Here is a 16,041-nt window from a genome sequence, read left to right as displayed (position 1 = left end):
TTAAAATCCTCCTCCTTCCACCCACGCATCACTTTAAGAAACGACTGGGAAAATAGACACGCCTCACACCTGCACTTTAAGGTAACAGAACGGGGTTCAGATCACGCAGATGCCAGTTTTATTTTTGAACCCTAAACCCAGTCTTTATATACTCTGTTCTCAGCTGTCTTCATTTTGCTGTTTTTTCTTCAAAGAGATAAACAAAAACAAGTTCAGTCAGAAGAAATAAAGGAAAGAATGTTTATTTTAATTTTTAAAATGCACCTACTTCTGCAGTCAAGCAGCATCATTAAAATATATACTTTTTAACAACTGCACACATACTTTGAGATTCTTATTTCTCAAAATAGCGGCATATATTTTGAATGACAGAGAATTTTTGTGGTTTAGTAACAAGCATCTCTCCTATGTTTATATTTCCGATATAAAGATTGGTATTAACAGAGGAGATTTCCTTGTAGGATATTACACTATGCTGCCTCTGTGGGCTTTCATTAGTGACTAGTATTACCCTATTTATTTCCAGTAGCAGCTACAACATACGAGGGAACAGTATAAACTTAAAGGAAGATACAGTATTTGCCCAGTAAAGCTTACAATATAAAAAGAAGCTAGCCAGACAGATCCGGGTCGAGGAAAGTGGCATATCATAACAACAAAATAGTCAAAGTGATGACTGGCCACATCTTGATAATACTGCTGAAAACATATTGATATTAAGTAATGTCTTTATGGGAAACTTACCACCATCTTTCTGCAACTTAGTTTCTCAAAGGAAGATGAGTTTCTCTTAGTTGACATCAGTAAAACAACAAATATACCTTTCGTTTAATTACCTATTTAACTGTCTTTCATCATTCCAACAGCTCATGGGTCTCTCCTTTATTCTTTCTTTCTTCCATATTGCTTTCTGTTGCCTATATTTAGATTCCTGGAAAATCTTCTCTACTTGCTGACCAAAGCCAGGACTATCTTCTTCTAGTGCATTAATAGTTTGCAGGACACAAGGAGTCTTCTCCCTTGGAAGTGGATTATTCAGTGGCCTCAGTGGTATGACAGAGTTGTATTTATGCTGTTTGTTAAGAGCATTCATCAGGGAGGTATAAGACTGGAACTCACACCACGCCTCACTTAAGAAATGTTCTGTCAACAAAATGATCGTCCATGCTGACTGATTGATAGCATCATTTAAGTTTTGCAAGACATGTCTACCACTAGGCATCTCAGCAAAAATGATTCCAGGTTTAATACAAAATTTATTTTCTAATAGATGCAGGAGTCGATTGGCTTCATCTGTATCATTCCCCCCATGCAGAATCACAAACTTGTAAAACACATCCTTAGGATCCTCATCGCTGCTGTGAACGTCCGCAAGATTTGTAGAGATCCCTTCTATATCAGAAGACAGGCTGTGTAATTTGTGATTTTGCTTGATGTCTCTCTGATCTGCGCTCACACCAGTAGCTTCTTCCATATTATTTGGTGGAGGATTTTGTTTGGAGTTAGTGTGGCCCATTATGATTAACGCACACGTCAGAAGAGGTGTTCACGTGGTTAATATAAACTCATTTCATTCTAAAAAAAAAAATCAGAAGTAAAAAGCTGTTGAATTCATAGCAATTTAGAAATAATCTGAACGGTCCAAAGTGGGCTGTTACACACCCTAATGAAAGATAGCAAAAATGTTGAAAGGGACCTGGTGGAAGAAGTGGATAATAAGTTATCCGATAAGATATTTCAGCACAACAAAAAGTGATAATAGCCTATCCACACAGCAACATCATGTCATAAAACAGGGTGTTAACAATCCATATAGATTTCTGGAAAGGTTATACCTTGAATTCTATGTTCACCTAAAAGATGTGCACCAGAAAGATTCAGAGAATAAATTCATAGAAAAGCAAGAGCCCATGTATTAGACAGGATGTTGTATCTAAATTACAGAATAAGTTTGCCCCACCCGCCACGCACTGAATTCTGTATCAAACCAGGAATTATACATGACAATGGTTGGTTGATTATTTAAAAAAACAACAACAACAAAAAAAACACTTGATAACTTTCAATTTGATTGAAATTTCATAAATTAACACCACAAAATCCTATTTCAGTAGCCAAACAATGAAAATGGAAATTTAGGGTCTGATTTCCTTCCCACTGAACTCAATTAACTTGAATGGAAACTGAAATACACCCACATAATCATATAACACATATGGTCTTCTAGAACAATGTTCCTCAACTGGTGTGCCGCCAAGTGACACTCAGTGTACCTCAGAAGTTCCATCTGCCACTCTGCGCACGTGCCCCACTGCTTGGTGGAAGAAGCACGTGGTGGCTCTGGGGCAGCGGCAGCAGCTCTGGTAGTCACTGGCACTGGGGGGGGGGGGGGGGGGGGGGGCTGGCTTTTGGGGAGAGGTGGAGGATTGGGTTAGAGTGGGGACGGGGAAGGAGCGGGAGGTGCCTGGCTGTGGGGGACTGGTGATATATATTGGCTGTGCTGTGAAATTATAATGAGTGCTGATGTGTGCCACGAGGCGCAAAGGTTGGTGAGCGCTGTTTTAGAAGAGCTACAAAAATGCTTAAAGAACTAGAACAAGTGAACTGGAAGGAAACATTAAGTATGCATGCACTGGTGAAGCAAGAATTAAGGGAGACATAACATAATTGACAAACATAAGATGTTGCATGCCAAAAACAAGGAGGGAAGGGAATTGTTTAAAACGTACAAAAATGGTATGACGCCCTGTGATTAAATGAAATTAAGAATAGAACAATTTAGGTTGGATGTCAGAAAAAAAACACCTTCCAGCTGTAAAAACCTGAATTAGATAAATCACTACAAATTGTTTGGGATGAATCCTGTATTGGTTAGATTTTACTATTTAATTTAAAAGATATTCAGAGAATCATAGAATGTTGCCCGTCTGTAATGTCTACAAAATGGCACAATAAAAGCAAATCTTCTGTACTTTTCAAAAAGATCAAGTTATCATTGCTGCAAGTAAATAATTTAAAAACATAAATTTATGCAGAGCATTTTTAGCTGAAGTATTGCACAAAGGGTTAGCTGTTCATTTGGAACATGACAAGGAGTGTGATTCAATTTCTGAGAGCTCCAATAAAGGGACATACTTTACTTTAGTGACACAAGTCATGATCTGCTAATGACAGAGTGACTGCTTTGACAGAGCCCTAGAAGAATGACACTGAAGGGGATCAAAAAATCTGCATATACACCGCCGTCAATAGTTGAATGATTTTATAATTCCTCATAAAATACTCACTTAAGAGACATGCACATGTAGTTCTCCCAAAGAAAATGCTGCTAAATTTCTATTTCAGTGCATCGTCCAAGATGATTTCCTTGCCATTAAAAACACTGACCCATGATGGCATCACTTTGTCTGCTTTATCATGTAACCACAATTCAGTTATTAAAAATGTCAAAGACATAATCTAAGCCTTTCTTCTACTTTAATTGTTCTCTGTTAAGAATATAGTACTAATGATAATTAAGGGCTACATGGCAATTTTTGAATTGTTCTGAAACACTTCTCTTTACATGTATAACAATACCTAAAACCTTCATAACTTTTCTGGAATTTTAATAAAATTAATTTTGTTCAAGGTGGACTGATAGTTTGTATATCGATTGATGAGAATGCTTCCCTACTTATTTTGATAAGTGAACACTCACACCAACAAAAGCATCTTAAGAACACACATTTCTGCAATAATACAACACTCCTTTGTATAGATTAGCTATACTGTCATTTTATTTGTTTGCTTTTTAGAAAGCATAATTGTGAAATAAGTCAGTTCATCCAGGAACAGAGGGTTCCAAGCCTATAAATGTTTACCCATGTGAATAGCTACACTGCCTTCAAATTAATGAAAAATAGTCTTTAAAAACTGACATTTAAAGGGGTATTTATTCCTGTTGATCAACATGCTCTAGATGTTTTAACCTAGCTTTTATGCCTTAACAAGTTATTGGTCCTTCACAGTGAACATACAGCCTTGTTAATGTTGCTCACTGCTGAGTAAAACAGTTATTTTGAAAAGGGTTTGCATGAAAATTGCACACATTATGCAAATAGATCCAGTATACTTTTTTTTTAAAAAAAAGCTAAATCAATGTTTTGGCTGATCCACCATGAAAATACCTCAATGAAAACCAGTTTGCTCTTGCATTGCCCATAGCTGCTGTGGCTTTTTTTTTTTAAAATTATATTCAGTTTCTTCTCTTTGCAATATTGGGACCATTTTTTAAGCTGGAACAGCACCATCTTGTGGCACATATACTTACAACACAGCATCAGCATATGCATCATGTTGTACAGCATTTCCCAAACCGTGTTCCATGCAATGTGAATAGGTGTTCCATGAAAAACTTTCCATGCTAGCAATATTTTTCCTTCTAAAATATTAAATAAGAAATCATGTGTATCAAAAATACTAAAGTATTTAAATAGTATTTAGATTGTAGATATATTAATATTTATAACACTTTCATAATAGTGTAGTTATTATCTGACTCATGCTGAAACAGAGATGCAAAACCACTCTTCCCATTAAAAAAAAAACCTGCCAAATATGAATTATTTTTATTTTCCAGTAGTTTTCTGCAAAAATTACAAATTTTCAAAAACACATTTAAACATATTTTTCCATACTTAATTTGTGTTCCTTTTTCATAAAAATGTTTTTTAAGCTTTAAAGGAGGACAGTCTTTTTTTTTTTTAAACAATGCTGTCCTTTCTATTTCTGTACAAACAAACAACTCTAACCATCCTTTTGGCTGTTATGTTTTTTTGGACAGTTTGTACTTATTTTTTACACTTGTAAGGTGACTAATGGTCTTCTTATCAGAAGGACATCAGTTGTTCATTCAGATGATTTTCTCTTGTTACTTTTTGTTCTTTGCAAAATAAAATACATTTAGAAAAACTATTTTAAATCAACTTTTGGGCATTGCATGCGTCAATTTTTTGGTATGAAACCCCTCCATCTACCCCTCTTGTGGGTTCCGTCAATACATTTGAAGCCCAAAAGTGTTCCATGGCCAAATTAGGTTGGGAAACACTGATCTAGCACAGTGGTTCTCCAACACTTTGGGCCATGGCCCATTCTGCTCAGTGTAAACCCTTTCTTCAGATAACATGCCAACCACCCATGATGACAACATGCATTCACTTATCTCTAAACACATTAAATACTAAATTATATATATTAGGCTACTGGAGCATAAAGACATAAATAGGCAGCAAAAACAAAAGGGGGCATATATTTAAATCTTACATCATATAGCAGGTTAGTTTACCAAACTTCGTTTTACATAATGTAAAATATTGATTTATGTTTAAATCAAAAGGTTTCAATGTTGTCTTTACTTATGACAGGGATGTGAAATCTTTGTGGGTTGGGGGCTACTGACCTACAAAAAAAAAACAGTTTGGGGCGGGCCACACAAAAGTGATAACCAAAACAACAAAACACAAACAAAACAAGCCCCAGCCTTCATTGATGTGTCTCCCAGTTGAGACACCATACTCCTCTTGCACTACAGCTCCATGGTGGGAAGAGCAGAGGTTAAGACCAAGGTTCAGCTCTTCCCACAGGCAAGATTAAGTCTTCTGGGACCCCAGGGCTAGCAGATTTTATGGGGCCCTCTAGGTTCTGGGATGTGACCAAAAATGAGGGGTTCAGTGGGTGGGAGAGACCTGATGGGGAGAGGGATGGTGATGGGAGAGTGGGGTCTGGGTGGCAGGTTGGATGCTGGAGCGGGCTGATGGTGGGGGCCTGGGTGGGAGGCAGGGTGCAGGTTTTTGGAAGGAGGTGGGGTGCAAAAGCAGGGTGGAGGTGCAGGTTCTTGGTAAGACAGGGATGCATGAGGGGGATGAGGATGCAGGGTCTGATGCACTTACCTGCACAGCTCTCTGGGACCACATGTGACTCCACCCCCTCCTAATGCTCCCATTGGCCGCAGTTGCAACCAATGGGAACAGCGGGGAAAGCCTCCCGGCCAGTGATTTCCTACACTGCCGTTTCCCCAGCTTGCAGAGGGGAAACAGCAGCACTGGCAACCATGCAGCAGGGCTGTGGGGCTTGCGTGCCAGCACAGGCTCCCCACTGCAAGGTGGGGGAAACAAGTCCTGAAGGATGGTCACAGACCATGTTTTGAGACTCACTGATCTACTATATATTTTAGAGAGTTTGTTCGTTTATCTGTTTAAGAGCTCCTCCTAAGCCATAAGAGCTAGGCCCACCAAATTTGGTATACAGCTTCCTCTTATGAAGTGCCTGGAATGCAGTCGCTTCTCATAACACCAAACAGAGCAGAGACCAAATCAAGTACAGTCTTCAAAACTGACCCATCTGAGCAAAATGTTGAAATAGACTGAAGCAAGATGAACCAGAAAAATCGGATGAAACTGGAACAGAATTGCTTCTCAATAAGCCTTACAAATAAACAGAGAAAATGGAGAAATTTGGAGTCATGCTCTGTTTTGGCACAGCTAAACCAATGCTTAAGGTTTGAAAACTAGAAAAAAATGTTATTGGAAACCAACTTGACTATAGTCCTTTTTTGTTCAAACCTAGCAAATGATGAGAGCTCATAGGGAATTTCTGATGTAAAGCTACCTTTGTAACAGAGGATGATGTACTCCAATTTAAATCTCGTTTCTCTCCCTCACCTGCCCCCAAACCCAGCCCCATCCCAGTATGAATCAGAAACTGACTGGTGTGGAGTATCACCGTCTGCCTTCTTCATGGCAGCACTGGGCAAGGAGAATAGAGAAGTTACTCACTTGTGTAGTAATGATGGTTCTTCGAGATGTGTCCCCATGGGTACTCCACATTAGGTGTCGGGCTCGCCCCGGCACCGCAGATTGGAAATTTCCAGAAGTATCTCGTCAGGTCGCGCATGTGCCGATGCGCGTCGATCCTTCGCGTGCTTTCGGTCACGTGCGCGATCCAGTCCACGCCAGTTCCTCTATCAACCGCCCCGGATGCTCCTGAAAGACACCAAGCAGAACTCCGAAGCGGGAAGGAATGGGTGGGTAGTGGAGCACCCACGGGGACACATCTCGAAGAACCATCTTTACTACACAAGTGAGTAACTTCTCTTTCTTCTTCGAGTGGTCCCCGTGGGCGCTCCACATTAGGTGACTACCCAGCAGTGACCCCAAATATGGAGGTGGGTACCCGATTTATGTGCAGCTTGCCCTTGAAAGGACTGCTGTCGATAGACGCGTATCCTCATAGAGCCCCCGGTGCATCACATAGTGCTTGGCGAAGGTGTCATAGGATGACCAAGTCGCCGCTCTGCAGATGTCTTTTAATGCGATTCCTTTGAAGAAGGCTGTCGATGTCACCATCGCTCTAGTGGAGTGAGCCCTGGGGAGAGCTAGCAGAGGGGTCTTACGCAGTTTGTAACACAGTTTTATGCAGGATACAATGTTGTTCGAAATTCTTTGTGAGGATAGACCTTCCCCTTTTGATCTGGGTGCGAGAGACACCAGAAGTCTGTCCGTTTTCCGGAAGGGCTTAGTTCTGTCTATGTAAAAGGCCAATGCCCTCCTCACATCGGGCAAGTGCAGCCGCGCTTCCTTGCTGGAGGTGTGCGGTTTAGGATAAAACAAAGGTAAAACTATTGATTCATTAGTGTGGAACTCTGAGGCAATCTTTGGAATGAAGGCCGGGTGTAATCGTAAGATCACCGCTTCCTTTGAAAATATTGTGTAGGGCGGCATTGCCATTATTGCTGCGAGTACGCTCATCCTGCGGGCTGATGTAATTGTGAGAAGAAAGATTGTTTTTATGGTAGGCAACCAGAGGGGTACTGTGGCCAAGGTTCAAAGGATGGTCTAGACAGCGTGTCGAGGACCAAGTCCAAACTCCATCAAGGTGATAACAGCTTCCGAGGGGGGTATAGGTTTGCAAGCCCCTTTAGGAACCGTGTGGTAATGGGATGAGCGAATATGGCTGGCCCTTCCTCTCTATGTTGGAACACTGGTATAGCTGCGAGATGGACCTTTAATGAGGATAGAGAAAGTCCGTCTTGTTTCAGCTCCAGCAGGTACTCTAGAATTACAGGAATAGAGACGTCTAGAGGAGCCAATTGCTTGGACGAGCACCAGGATATAAATCGTTTCCATTTGTGTGCTTAAGTCCTCCTGGTGGAGCCCTGCCGACTGCAGTCCAGCACTTCTTTTACTCCTTCTGAGCATGTGCTCTCTAAGGCGCTGAGCCATGGATTAGCCACGCCTGTAGGCGGAGCATTTGAGGATGTGGGTGTACTATGGACCCCTGACTCTGCGTGAGAAGGTCCGGTACTATCGGGAAGGGGAGTGGCGGGCAGCATGACATGCATAGGAGCAAGAGAAACTATTGCTGTCAGTCCCACACTGGGACTATAAGCGTCTTGCGTGCCTTCTCCCTTCTGGCTTTCTCTAGAACCCTGTGAATGAGTGTTGTGGGAGGAAATGCATACAGCAGGGGACCCTTCCATGGGACCATGAAGGTGTCCCCCAAAGAACCCTGCCAGATGCCTGCTCTGGAGCAGTAGTGTGGACATTTCTTGTTGGTGTAGGTGGCAAACAAATCGATTCGGGAAAACCCGCGTCTGTGAAATACTTCATGGAGCAGATCGGAGCGGATTTGCCACTTGTGCGTGAGAGCAAAGTGTCTGCTTAGTTGGTCTGCTTTCACGTTGTGGACACCCGGCAAGTATGAGGCTTTGAGCGTTATGTTGTTGGCAATGCACCAGTTCCACAATCAGACTGCCTCTGCACATAGTGCACGAGATCTGGCCCCTCCTTGACGACTGATACAGAACATTGTGGAGGTGTTGTCAGTAGTGACTCCGACCACTTTGCCCTTTAGGTATTTTCGAAAGCTCCTGCATGCATTGAACACTACTCTGAGTTCCAGTTTGTTTATGTACATTGCCATCTCTGCTGGGGACCACTGTCCTGTGTCACACTGTTGCCAATGTGCGCTCCCCATCCTACGTGGGATGCGTCCGTTGTGAGAAAAACCGCAATTTGCGGATGGTGGAAAGGCACTCCTACTAGTAAGTTCTCGGGGTGTACCCACCATGCCAGCGACTTTCGCACCTCCGTTGTGGGCGATACCGTTTTGTAGATGGTGTGAATCATTGGCTTGTAAACGCTCACCAGCCAGTGCTGTAGGCCTCGCATGGGTAGCCTGGCATTCTGTACCACAAACGTGGTGGCTGCCATGTGCCCCAGAAGCTGTAGGCATGTTAGGATTGGCACTGTGGGGCTGTACGTCATTACCTGCACCAGGGATTTAATGGTGCGGAAACGGGCATCGGGCAGATATACTTTTGACGTAGCAGAGTCTATGCGTGCCCCTATGAACTCTATGTTTTGTGTGGGCTCGGTCTTTGATTTCAGGAAATTGATGACTAGGCCCAGTGAGGTGAAGGTCTTTGTAGTAACATTTATCATGCCCTTGAGACCCCTTTCAGTAGGCAGTCGTCCAGATCTGGAAAAATGAACACGCCCTGCCAGTGTAGACAAGCTGATACTACCGCAAGCATTTTGGTAAAGACTCTGGGCGCCGAAGAAAGACCAAATGGGAGGACTCTGTATTGGAAGTGCTCCCTGCCCACTTTGAAGGGAAGAAAATGTCTGTGTGCCGGGTGGATCGTTATGTGGAAATAAGTGTCTTGTAAGTTGAGGGCTGAGAACCAATCTCCATCGTCCAGTGCCATGACTATGGAGGCAATTGTAGTCATCTTGAAGCGCTGTTTGCGCAAGTACCGGTTGAGAGCCCGTAGGTCCAGGATTGGCCTCCAGCCTCCTGTTTATTTCTCTGTTAGAAAGTATCGGGAGTAGAAGCCTTTCCCTCGAAATTCTTCCGGGACTCTCTCCACCACCCCTATAAACGTGAGGTGGTCCACCTCTTGCTTCAACCTTGCCTCGTGGGAGGGGTTCCTGGGGAGGGACTGGGTAGGGGGTTTTGGTGGTGGTAGTGATGGGAAAGGGATGGCATATCCCTTGGCTATAATTTCGAGCACTCATTTGTCTGTCGTGATGCTTTGCCATTGAGGATAAAACGGTTTGAGTCGGTGGTAGAATATATGCTGTGATTGGCATTGAGTGATGGTCTTGGTATTGCAGTCCTAGACATAGCCATCAAACTTGCTATCTTGGAGTTTGCCCTGAGGGTGTACGCCCTTGCTGGGGACGCCGTCTGGGAGCCCTATACTGTTGTTGCTGTTGATGGCACCCTTGATCGTAACCCTGCTGGTACTGTGAGCGCTGGGGTTGGTATGCATAGCGCCTTTGCTGGGAGTAAAATTTCTTTCTCCTGTACAGAGGGGTGTACATGCCCAGTGTTCTAAGTGTGGCCCTCAAATCCTTGCTGGAATGTAGGACCGAATCAGTTGAATCAGCAAATAATTTTTGTTTATCGAATGGGAGATCCACAATTTTTGTTTGCAGATCTTTGGGGATACCGGACATCTGGAGCCACTGCTCATTACCACCGCTGTTTCCGTGGAGCGTGCTGCTGTGTCCGCTACATCTAGGGAGATCTGGACTCCTGTTCGTGAGGCCACATAACCCTCCTGGACAATCGCCTTCAAGACCGGTTTCTTGTCATCCGGGAAGAAATCCATAAGAGAGGTAAGTCTAGAATAGTTATCAAAATTGTCATTTGATAAGTGGGCAGCATAATTAGCCATCCTCAATAATAACGTGGAGGAGGAGTAAACCTTTCTTCCAAATAAGTCCAGTTTCCTCACGTCTTTGTCAGACGCCGCCCCCCCACCCCGCCCAATTTGTATTGAGGTGTCTTAGACCTGTGTTGTGAGGATTCGACCACTAAGGAATTTAGCTGAGGGTGGTTAAACAGGAATTCCATACCTTTGGATGGAACAAAGTACTTCTTATCTGCCCTTTTATTTGTAGGTGGAATGGAGGCAGGGGTCTGCCACATATTGGTGGCTGCTTCCATAATGGCTTCATCTAGTGGGATGGCTACTTTAGATGATGCTGGGGGTCTCAGATTCTTAAGGAGTTTGTGATGTTTCTCCTCTACTTCTGCAATTTGTATGTCTTGAGTGTGCGCCACTCTCTTAAAAAGTTCTTGGAATTGTTTAAGGTCATCCGGGGGAGAGATGTCCCCGGGGACAACCGCCTCATCGGGAGAGGACGAAGAGGTGTCACTATGATAAACCTCCTCTGATTCCTCTGGTTCCTGAGCCCCCTCATGTGTTTGCTCCCTTAAGGGTTCTAGGGGGAGGTCCAAGGACTCTGGACCCATCCCCGCTGGAGAGGGCTGGGTTCTTTTTGAAGGAGGAGGATGGATGTAGGAATGTACTGGAGGTTGAGGTGGGGACCTGCCCCTGGATCTTGAGCCCCTGTGTCGGTGTTCACCATGATACGGGCAGCCGTAACAGCAGGGGCAGGGTCCCAGTGATGGGGATCTGGACCGAGACCGGTGTCTGTACATATGGTGCCTAGAGGAGCGTGACCACCGTGATGATGTTGACATCGGTGGGGATGCTCTGTAGTAGTATTCGTACGGTTCCGTACCGGAGACCAGTGAAGGATGCCTGAGCCAGGGAGACGGCGGCTGAAGAAAGGGAGATGGGGGTCTTAGATAAGCTGTTGGTGTCTCTGCCCATTGTGGTATATCCATCTTGGGAGGAGAGCTAGGAAACAGCGGCATTTCAATGATGTCTGGGGATGGGCTACGGTGCCAGGCTTTGGATTTTGCTTTGCCCAGCCCATGCTTTAGAAAAGTTGGTGCCACCATCTCCGATGCTGGGGACCTCGGCACAGTTGTCGGTGCCGTGCCCGGTGCTGCTGCATGCGGTTCTGTGCAGGTAGCTTCCTCCGGCACTGTTAGGTCCCGTGCCGGGTACCCCTGTTCTGGTGCCGTCAGTGCCGCAAGGTGTGGTGCCATTGGTGCTGCAAGGCTCAGTGCTGTAGCCTCCGGTGCCTGCCGTGTCGGCGCCTGTGGTGCTCTCGGTGCTGACTGTTTAGTGGTCGGAGCCCCAGGCACTGCTGTCTGCTGTATGGCCTTTCTGCTGCTTTGAGCAGTCAGCGGTTCACGGCCTTGTGCCTCACTCGTCCTGCTCACAGATACCACTGGCAAGGATCGAGCTAGGGAAAGCTTCTTTTTCTTTTGTAAAGAGGAGGTTAAGGAGGCAGCCTTCCTCTTATGCAGCCCTGAGGGCCCTTCCCTTTGGGTCTTCTCCGACGGCTCAGGCTGGAGGGCCTTGTCAAATAGGATCATCTTTAATCTCATTTCCCTGTCCTTTCTTGCTCTGGCTGTTAGTTTAGAGCAGTGAGGACATTTCTGGGGAACATGGGCCTCTCCAAGACAACAAATACATTTACTGTGACCATCAGAGGCAGGCATGGCCTCGCGGCATGATTCACATTTTTTAAACCCTGGCGAAGACATCTCTGCCAAGGTGTTCAACTCCTTTCAGTGTTAAATAAGGTAGTTAGCAGCTATTAACAGTCACAAAGGGGATAATGTTTACGGCCGTTAAGACAGCGGACCACCTGAGGCGGCCGCCTCCTTCCCTCGTCTTTCTTTCCTCCCCCTTCTTTTCTTCTTCTAAAAACTATACACAAGAAAGAAACCAACTTTAACAGTCTTAGTAAACAAACAAGTAACTATTAACAAGATTAAAATGATTTTATCTGTCTCAGGCTTTGGAGCCGGAGCGGATTCCGCCTGCAGCCGTTGGCGGTTGAGAAGGAATTGGCGTGGACTGGATTGCGCACGTGACCGAAACCACGCGAAGGATCGATGCGCATCGGCACATGCACGACCTGACGAGATACTGCTGGAAATTTCCGATCTGCAGCGCCGGGGTGAGCCCAACACCTAATGTGGAGCACCCACGGGGACCACTCGAAGAAGAAGTTATGCTTATCCTCTGAATGCTGCACTTTTTTTCTAATTATTTCTAGGCTCAATTCAGTGTGTTGGCCCCAGTGCAATATATATGTTCTGTTTATGTAAGGTTTTTATGAAGCATGTAGCATTATTCTGTTTAAATGCTGCACCAAATATGAGTGCAAAAAGCCCATAATGAAAAGGAGTTTTCTTCTGTAAGTTCCTTTAGCTTGTATTTTTGTTAGCAGTGTTTTATGTATTTATCTGCATGAAGACATTGTCAAAGTGGTGTATACCCCATCTTCATTAGAACACTATCAGTTTTGGGTTCCAGTAATTTAGGAATTATTACTTTCTTTCTGGTGCTGCCCCCAATAACCAACCCAACCAACCCATCACAAGTGATGCATTTACAGGCATCATTGGACATGGACATGTTACTGAAAAAATAAATGACACTGTTGTGTGAACCTTCCCCAAATGCTTCTCCATTCTCTAGTTAAACAGATAAAATGTTATTCAAGCAAAAGTTACCTCATCATGGAAGCTAATCAGATTGGTCAGGCATGACTTGCCCTTGGTGAATCCATATTGACTATTCCTGATCACTTTCCCCCCTTCAGGTGCTTCAAAATGGATAACCTGAGGATCCCCTCCATAATTTTTCCAGGAACTGACACAAGACTAACCAGTCTATAGTTCCATGTATGGTCCTTCTTTCCTTTTTTAAAGATGGGCAACATATTTGCCTCCCCCCAGCCCCCATCAGGGACCTCTCCTGATCTCCATGAGTTTTCAAAGGTAATGGCCAAAGGCTCTGCAATGACATTTGCCACTTCCCTCAGTAATCTTGGATGCATTAAATCCAGACCCATGGATTTGTGTATGTCTAACTCTTCTAAATAGCCCTTAACCTGTTCTTTCGCCATGAAGGGCTGCCCATCTTCTTTCCATATTGCATTCCCTAGTGCAGTAGTCTGGGAGCTGACCTTGTCCACAAAGAGAGAGGCAAAAAAGGCACTGAATACTTCAACTTCTCCCATATTGTCTATCACAAGTTTACTTCCCTCATCCAGTAAGGAGCCCACATCCTCCCTGATCACCCTCTTATTAGTGATATGCCTGTAGAACCCTTTGTTACCCTTTGCTAGCTGCAGTTCCAATTGTGCTTTCGCCTTCCTGATTACTCCCCTGCTTGGGCCTCAGGGTAAGAGGTGTTGCAAGATCATCCCTTGGCAGCTGCTGAGAGATTTGGTCAAGGGATTCTAGAACCAGGGTGAAGACATGGTTCAAGAGCTCATTATAGTGCTCCCTCCAGAGAGAAGCAATTGCTTCATTGTCCTTCAAGAGCTAGGTACCATCCTTAGATCTCAGGTGACTGATCCTATGGTTTCTTGGTCCATAAACAGATTTGGTAGCATTGAAGAAGCCTCTGGAATCATTGGAGTCTACAACATGCTGGAATTCTCACACCTCCTCAGTCCACCACTGGTTTTTCAGAGTCCTTGTTTTACGTTGGACTTCTGCCTAGGCCTTGGCATGTACTTCCCTCTTTGTCATACAACTGATGTTGCTTTGCCAGGCATTAAAGGTTTTCCCTGTTGCTTCAACCAGGTGTTCAATTTCCATATGGTTCTCATCAAACTACTCCTGATGCTTCCTGGGCTTGTAGCCAATGGTTTCTCCACAAGTTCCAGTGATGGCATTTTTCACATGGCACCAGTGTTCTTCCATATCTTCAGAGTGTGCTGTTGGCAGCTTCCTTTAGCGCATTATCTGGAACTCATTTAAGCCATGTATGTTGATTTTTCATCAGATCAGTTTCCTTTGAGTTCTCCATTTGGTGACAATCCTAATTGCCATCATGGATCAAATAAAGAGGTGATCAGTCCAGCAGACATCAGCACTAGTCACTGCATCTGTGAGAAGGACACCATGATGATCCCTAGTGTGGGCAATGATATAGTCTATGAGGTGTCCAGTGCTTCGATCAAGGATGTTGACATGAGGTCTTAAATTTGTTTTTCTGGTGGAAGTGGGTGTGTGTGATGACAAGCTTGTGTTCCACACATTTCATAAGAGCAGCACATACCGGAGTTGCTGTTGCCAACTACTTTTTTTCCCCAGTGACAGTCTGCCAGAGGGACCCTGGCATTGAAATTCCCCAGGAGAATAATCTTGTCTCCTTTGGAAACATCTTTCAGGACTGTGTCCAATTTGGTGTAAAACTTCTTCTTCTCATCATCTTCAGCATGTAGAGTTGGTGCAGAAGCACTCATGAAGGTTGCCTGCTGGTTTTTAGCAAGATTCAAGCGGAGAGTCATGAGACGCTCATTGATCGTGACAGGGACTACAGACAGGATCTTTGTCAGTTCATTCTTGATGGTAAATCCTACTCCATGAATTCATTTTTCTTCTTTTGGGGTTCCTTTCCAGAAAAATGCATATCCTCCACCTTCTTCTCCTAGCTGTCCTTCTTCCGCTCTATGCATTTCCACCAGCGCAGCTATATTGGTGTTGAATTGTAGCAGCTTGCTGGCAATCACTGCCATGCATTGTTCATGTCGCCCACCATCTGGCTTGTCCATTAGAGTCCAAATATTCTGTGTTTCAAAGTTTACCATTCAATTTTGACCACAGAGAGGTGAACCCACTGGCTACAGTTATCCAGTCAGTGAGGCTGAGGTGGACTATGCTTAGGAAATCTTTTCTAGCCCCCTCCCCCATGTGGGCTGAGCAGAGCGGATCCTAAATAGGACGACTCAGTTGTGGATGCAGCAGACAGACTGTTCTACCACCTCAGTGCTTGAAACGGAACAAATGATACATACATCCACTGCCTACGTGCTAGGGCATGACTGAAAGCTTCCAAACTGCACCATCCTTCTCCGGTCACCGGTCACCATAGGGCTTAAGTTTAGGAGAGTAGTACCCAGACAATGACACCTATGTGTGACTTCTTTTAATGCGGGGGGACTGTTGCACTGCAGCCACCGCACGATCCTTGATGGCTAGAAGACCCAGGTCCAATGGCATGGGATCCGTGATGATTGGGAATCCCCTATCCACTGCATCAGTCATCCGCCTTCCCAGCCATTGTAGCATTACCCTTGCTATCTTCCGCCTGTTCCACTGTTGTGAACT

The 16,041-nt window shown here is 44.4% G+C and overlaps 1 protein-coding gene across 2 annotated transcripts in view; it reads right to left on the bottom strand.

Moving 5' to 3' along the window:
• Window positions 1-226: 226 nt before the first annotated feature.
• The window catches only part of TICAM2 (TIR domain containing adaptor molecule 2), a 23,430-nt gene continuing 7,615 nt past the window's right edge, over window positions 227-16,041 (bottom strand). For both annotated transcript variants that reach the window (XM_074995201.1, XM_074995202.1), the window contains exon 2: window positions 227-1,575. In XM_074995201.1, coding sequence (XP_074851302.1) covers window positions 833-1,516 — 684 coding nt within the window. In that variant the 5' untranslated portion in view covers window positions 1,517-1,575 and the 3' untranslated portion in view covers window positions 227-832. The remainder of the gene's footprint in view (window positions 1,576-16,041) is intronic.

Source organism: Carettochelys insculpta, chromosome 5, assembly GCF_033958435.1.
Source record: "Carettochelys insculpta isolate YL-2023 chromosome 5, ASM3395843v1, whole genome shotgun sequence".
In the NCBI taxonomy this organism is placed as follows: domain Eukaryota; kingdom Metazoa; phylum Chordata; order Testudines; family Carettochelyidae; genus Carettochelys; species Carettochelys insculpta.
The sequence above is the reverse complement of the archived record's forward strand: the minus strand, read 5'-3'. Positions and strand labels throughout refer to the sequence as shown.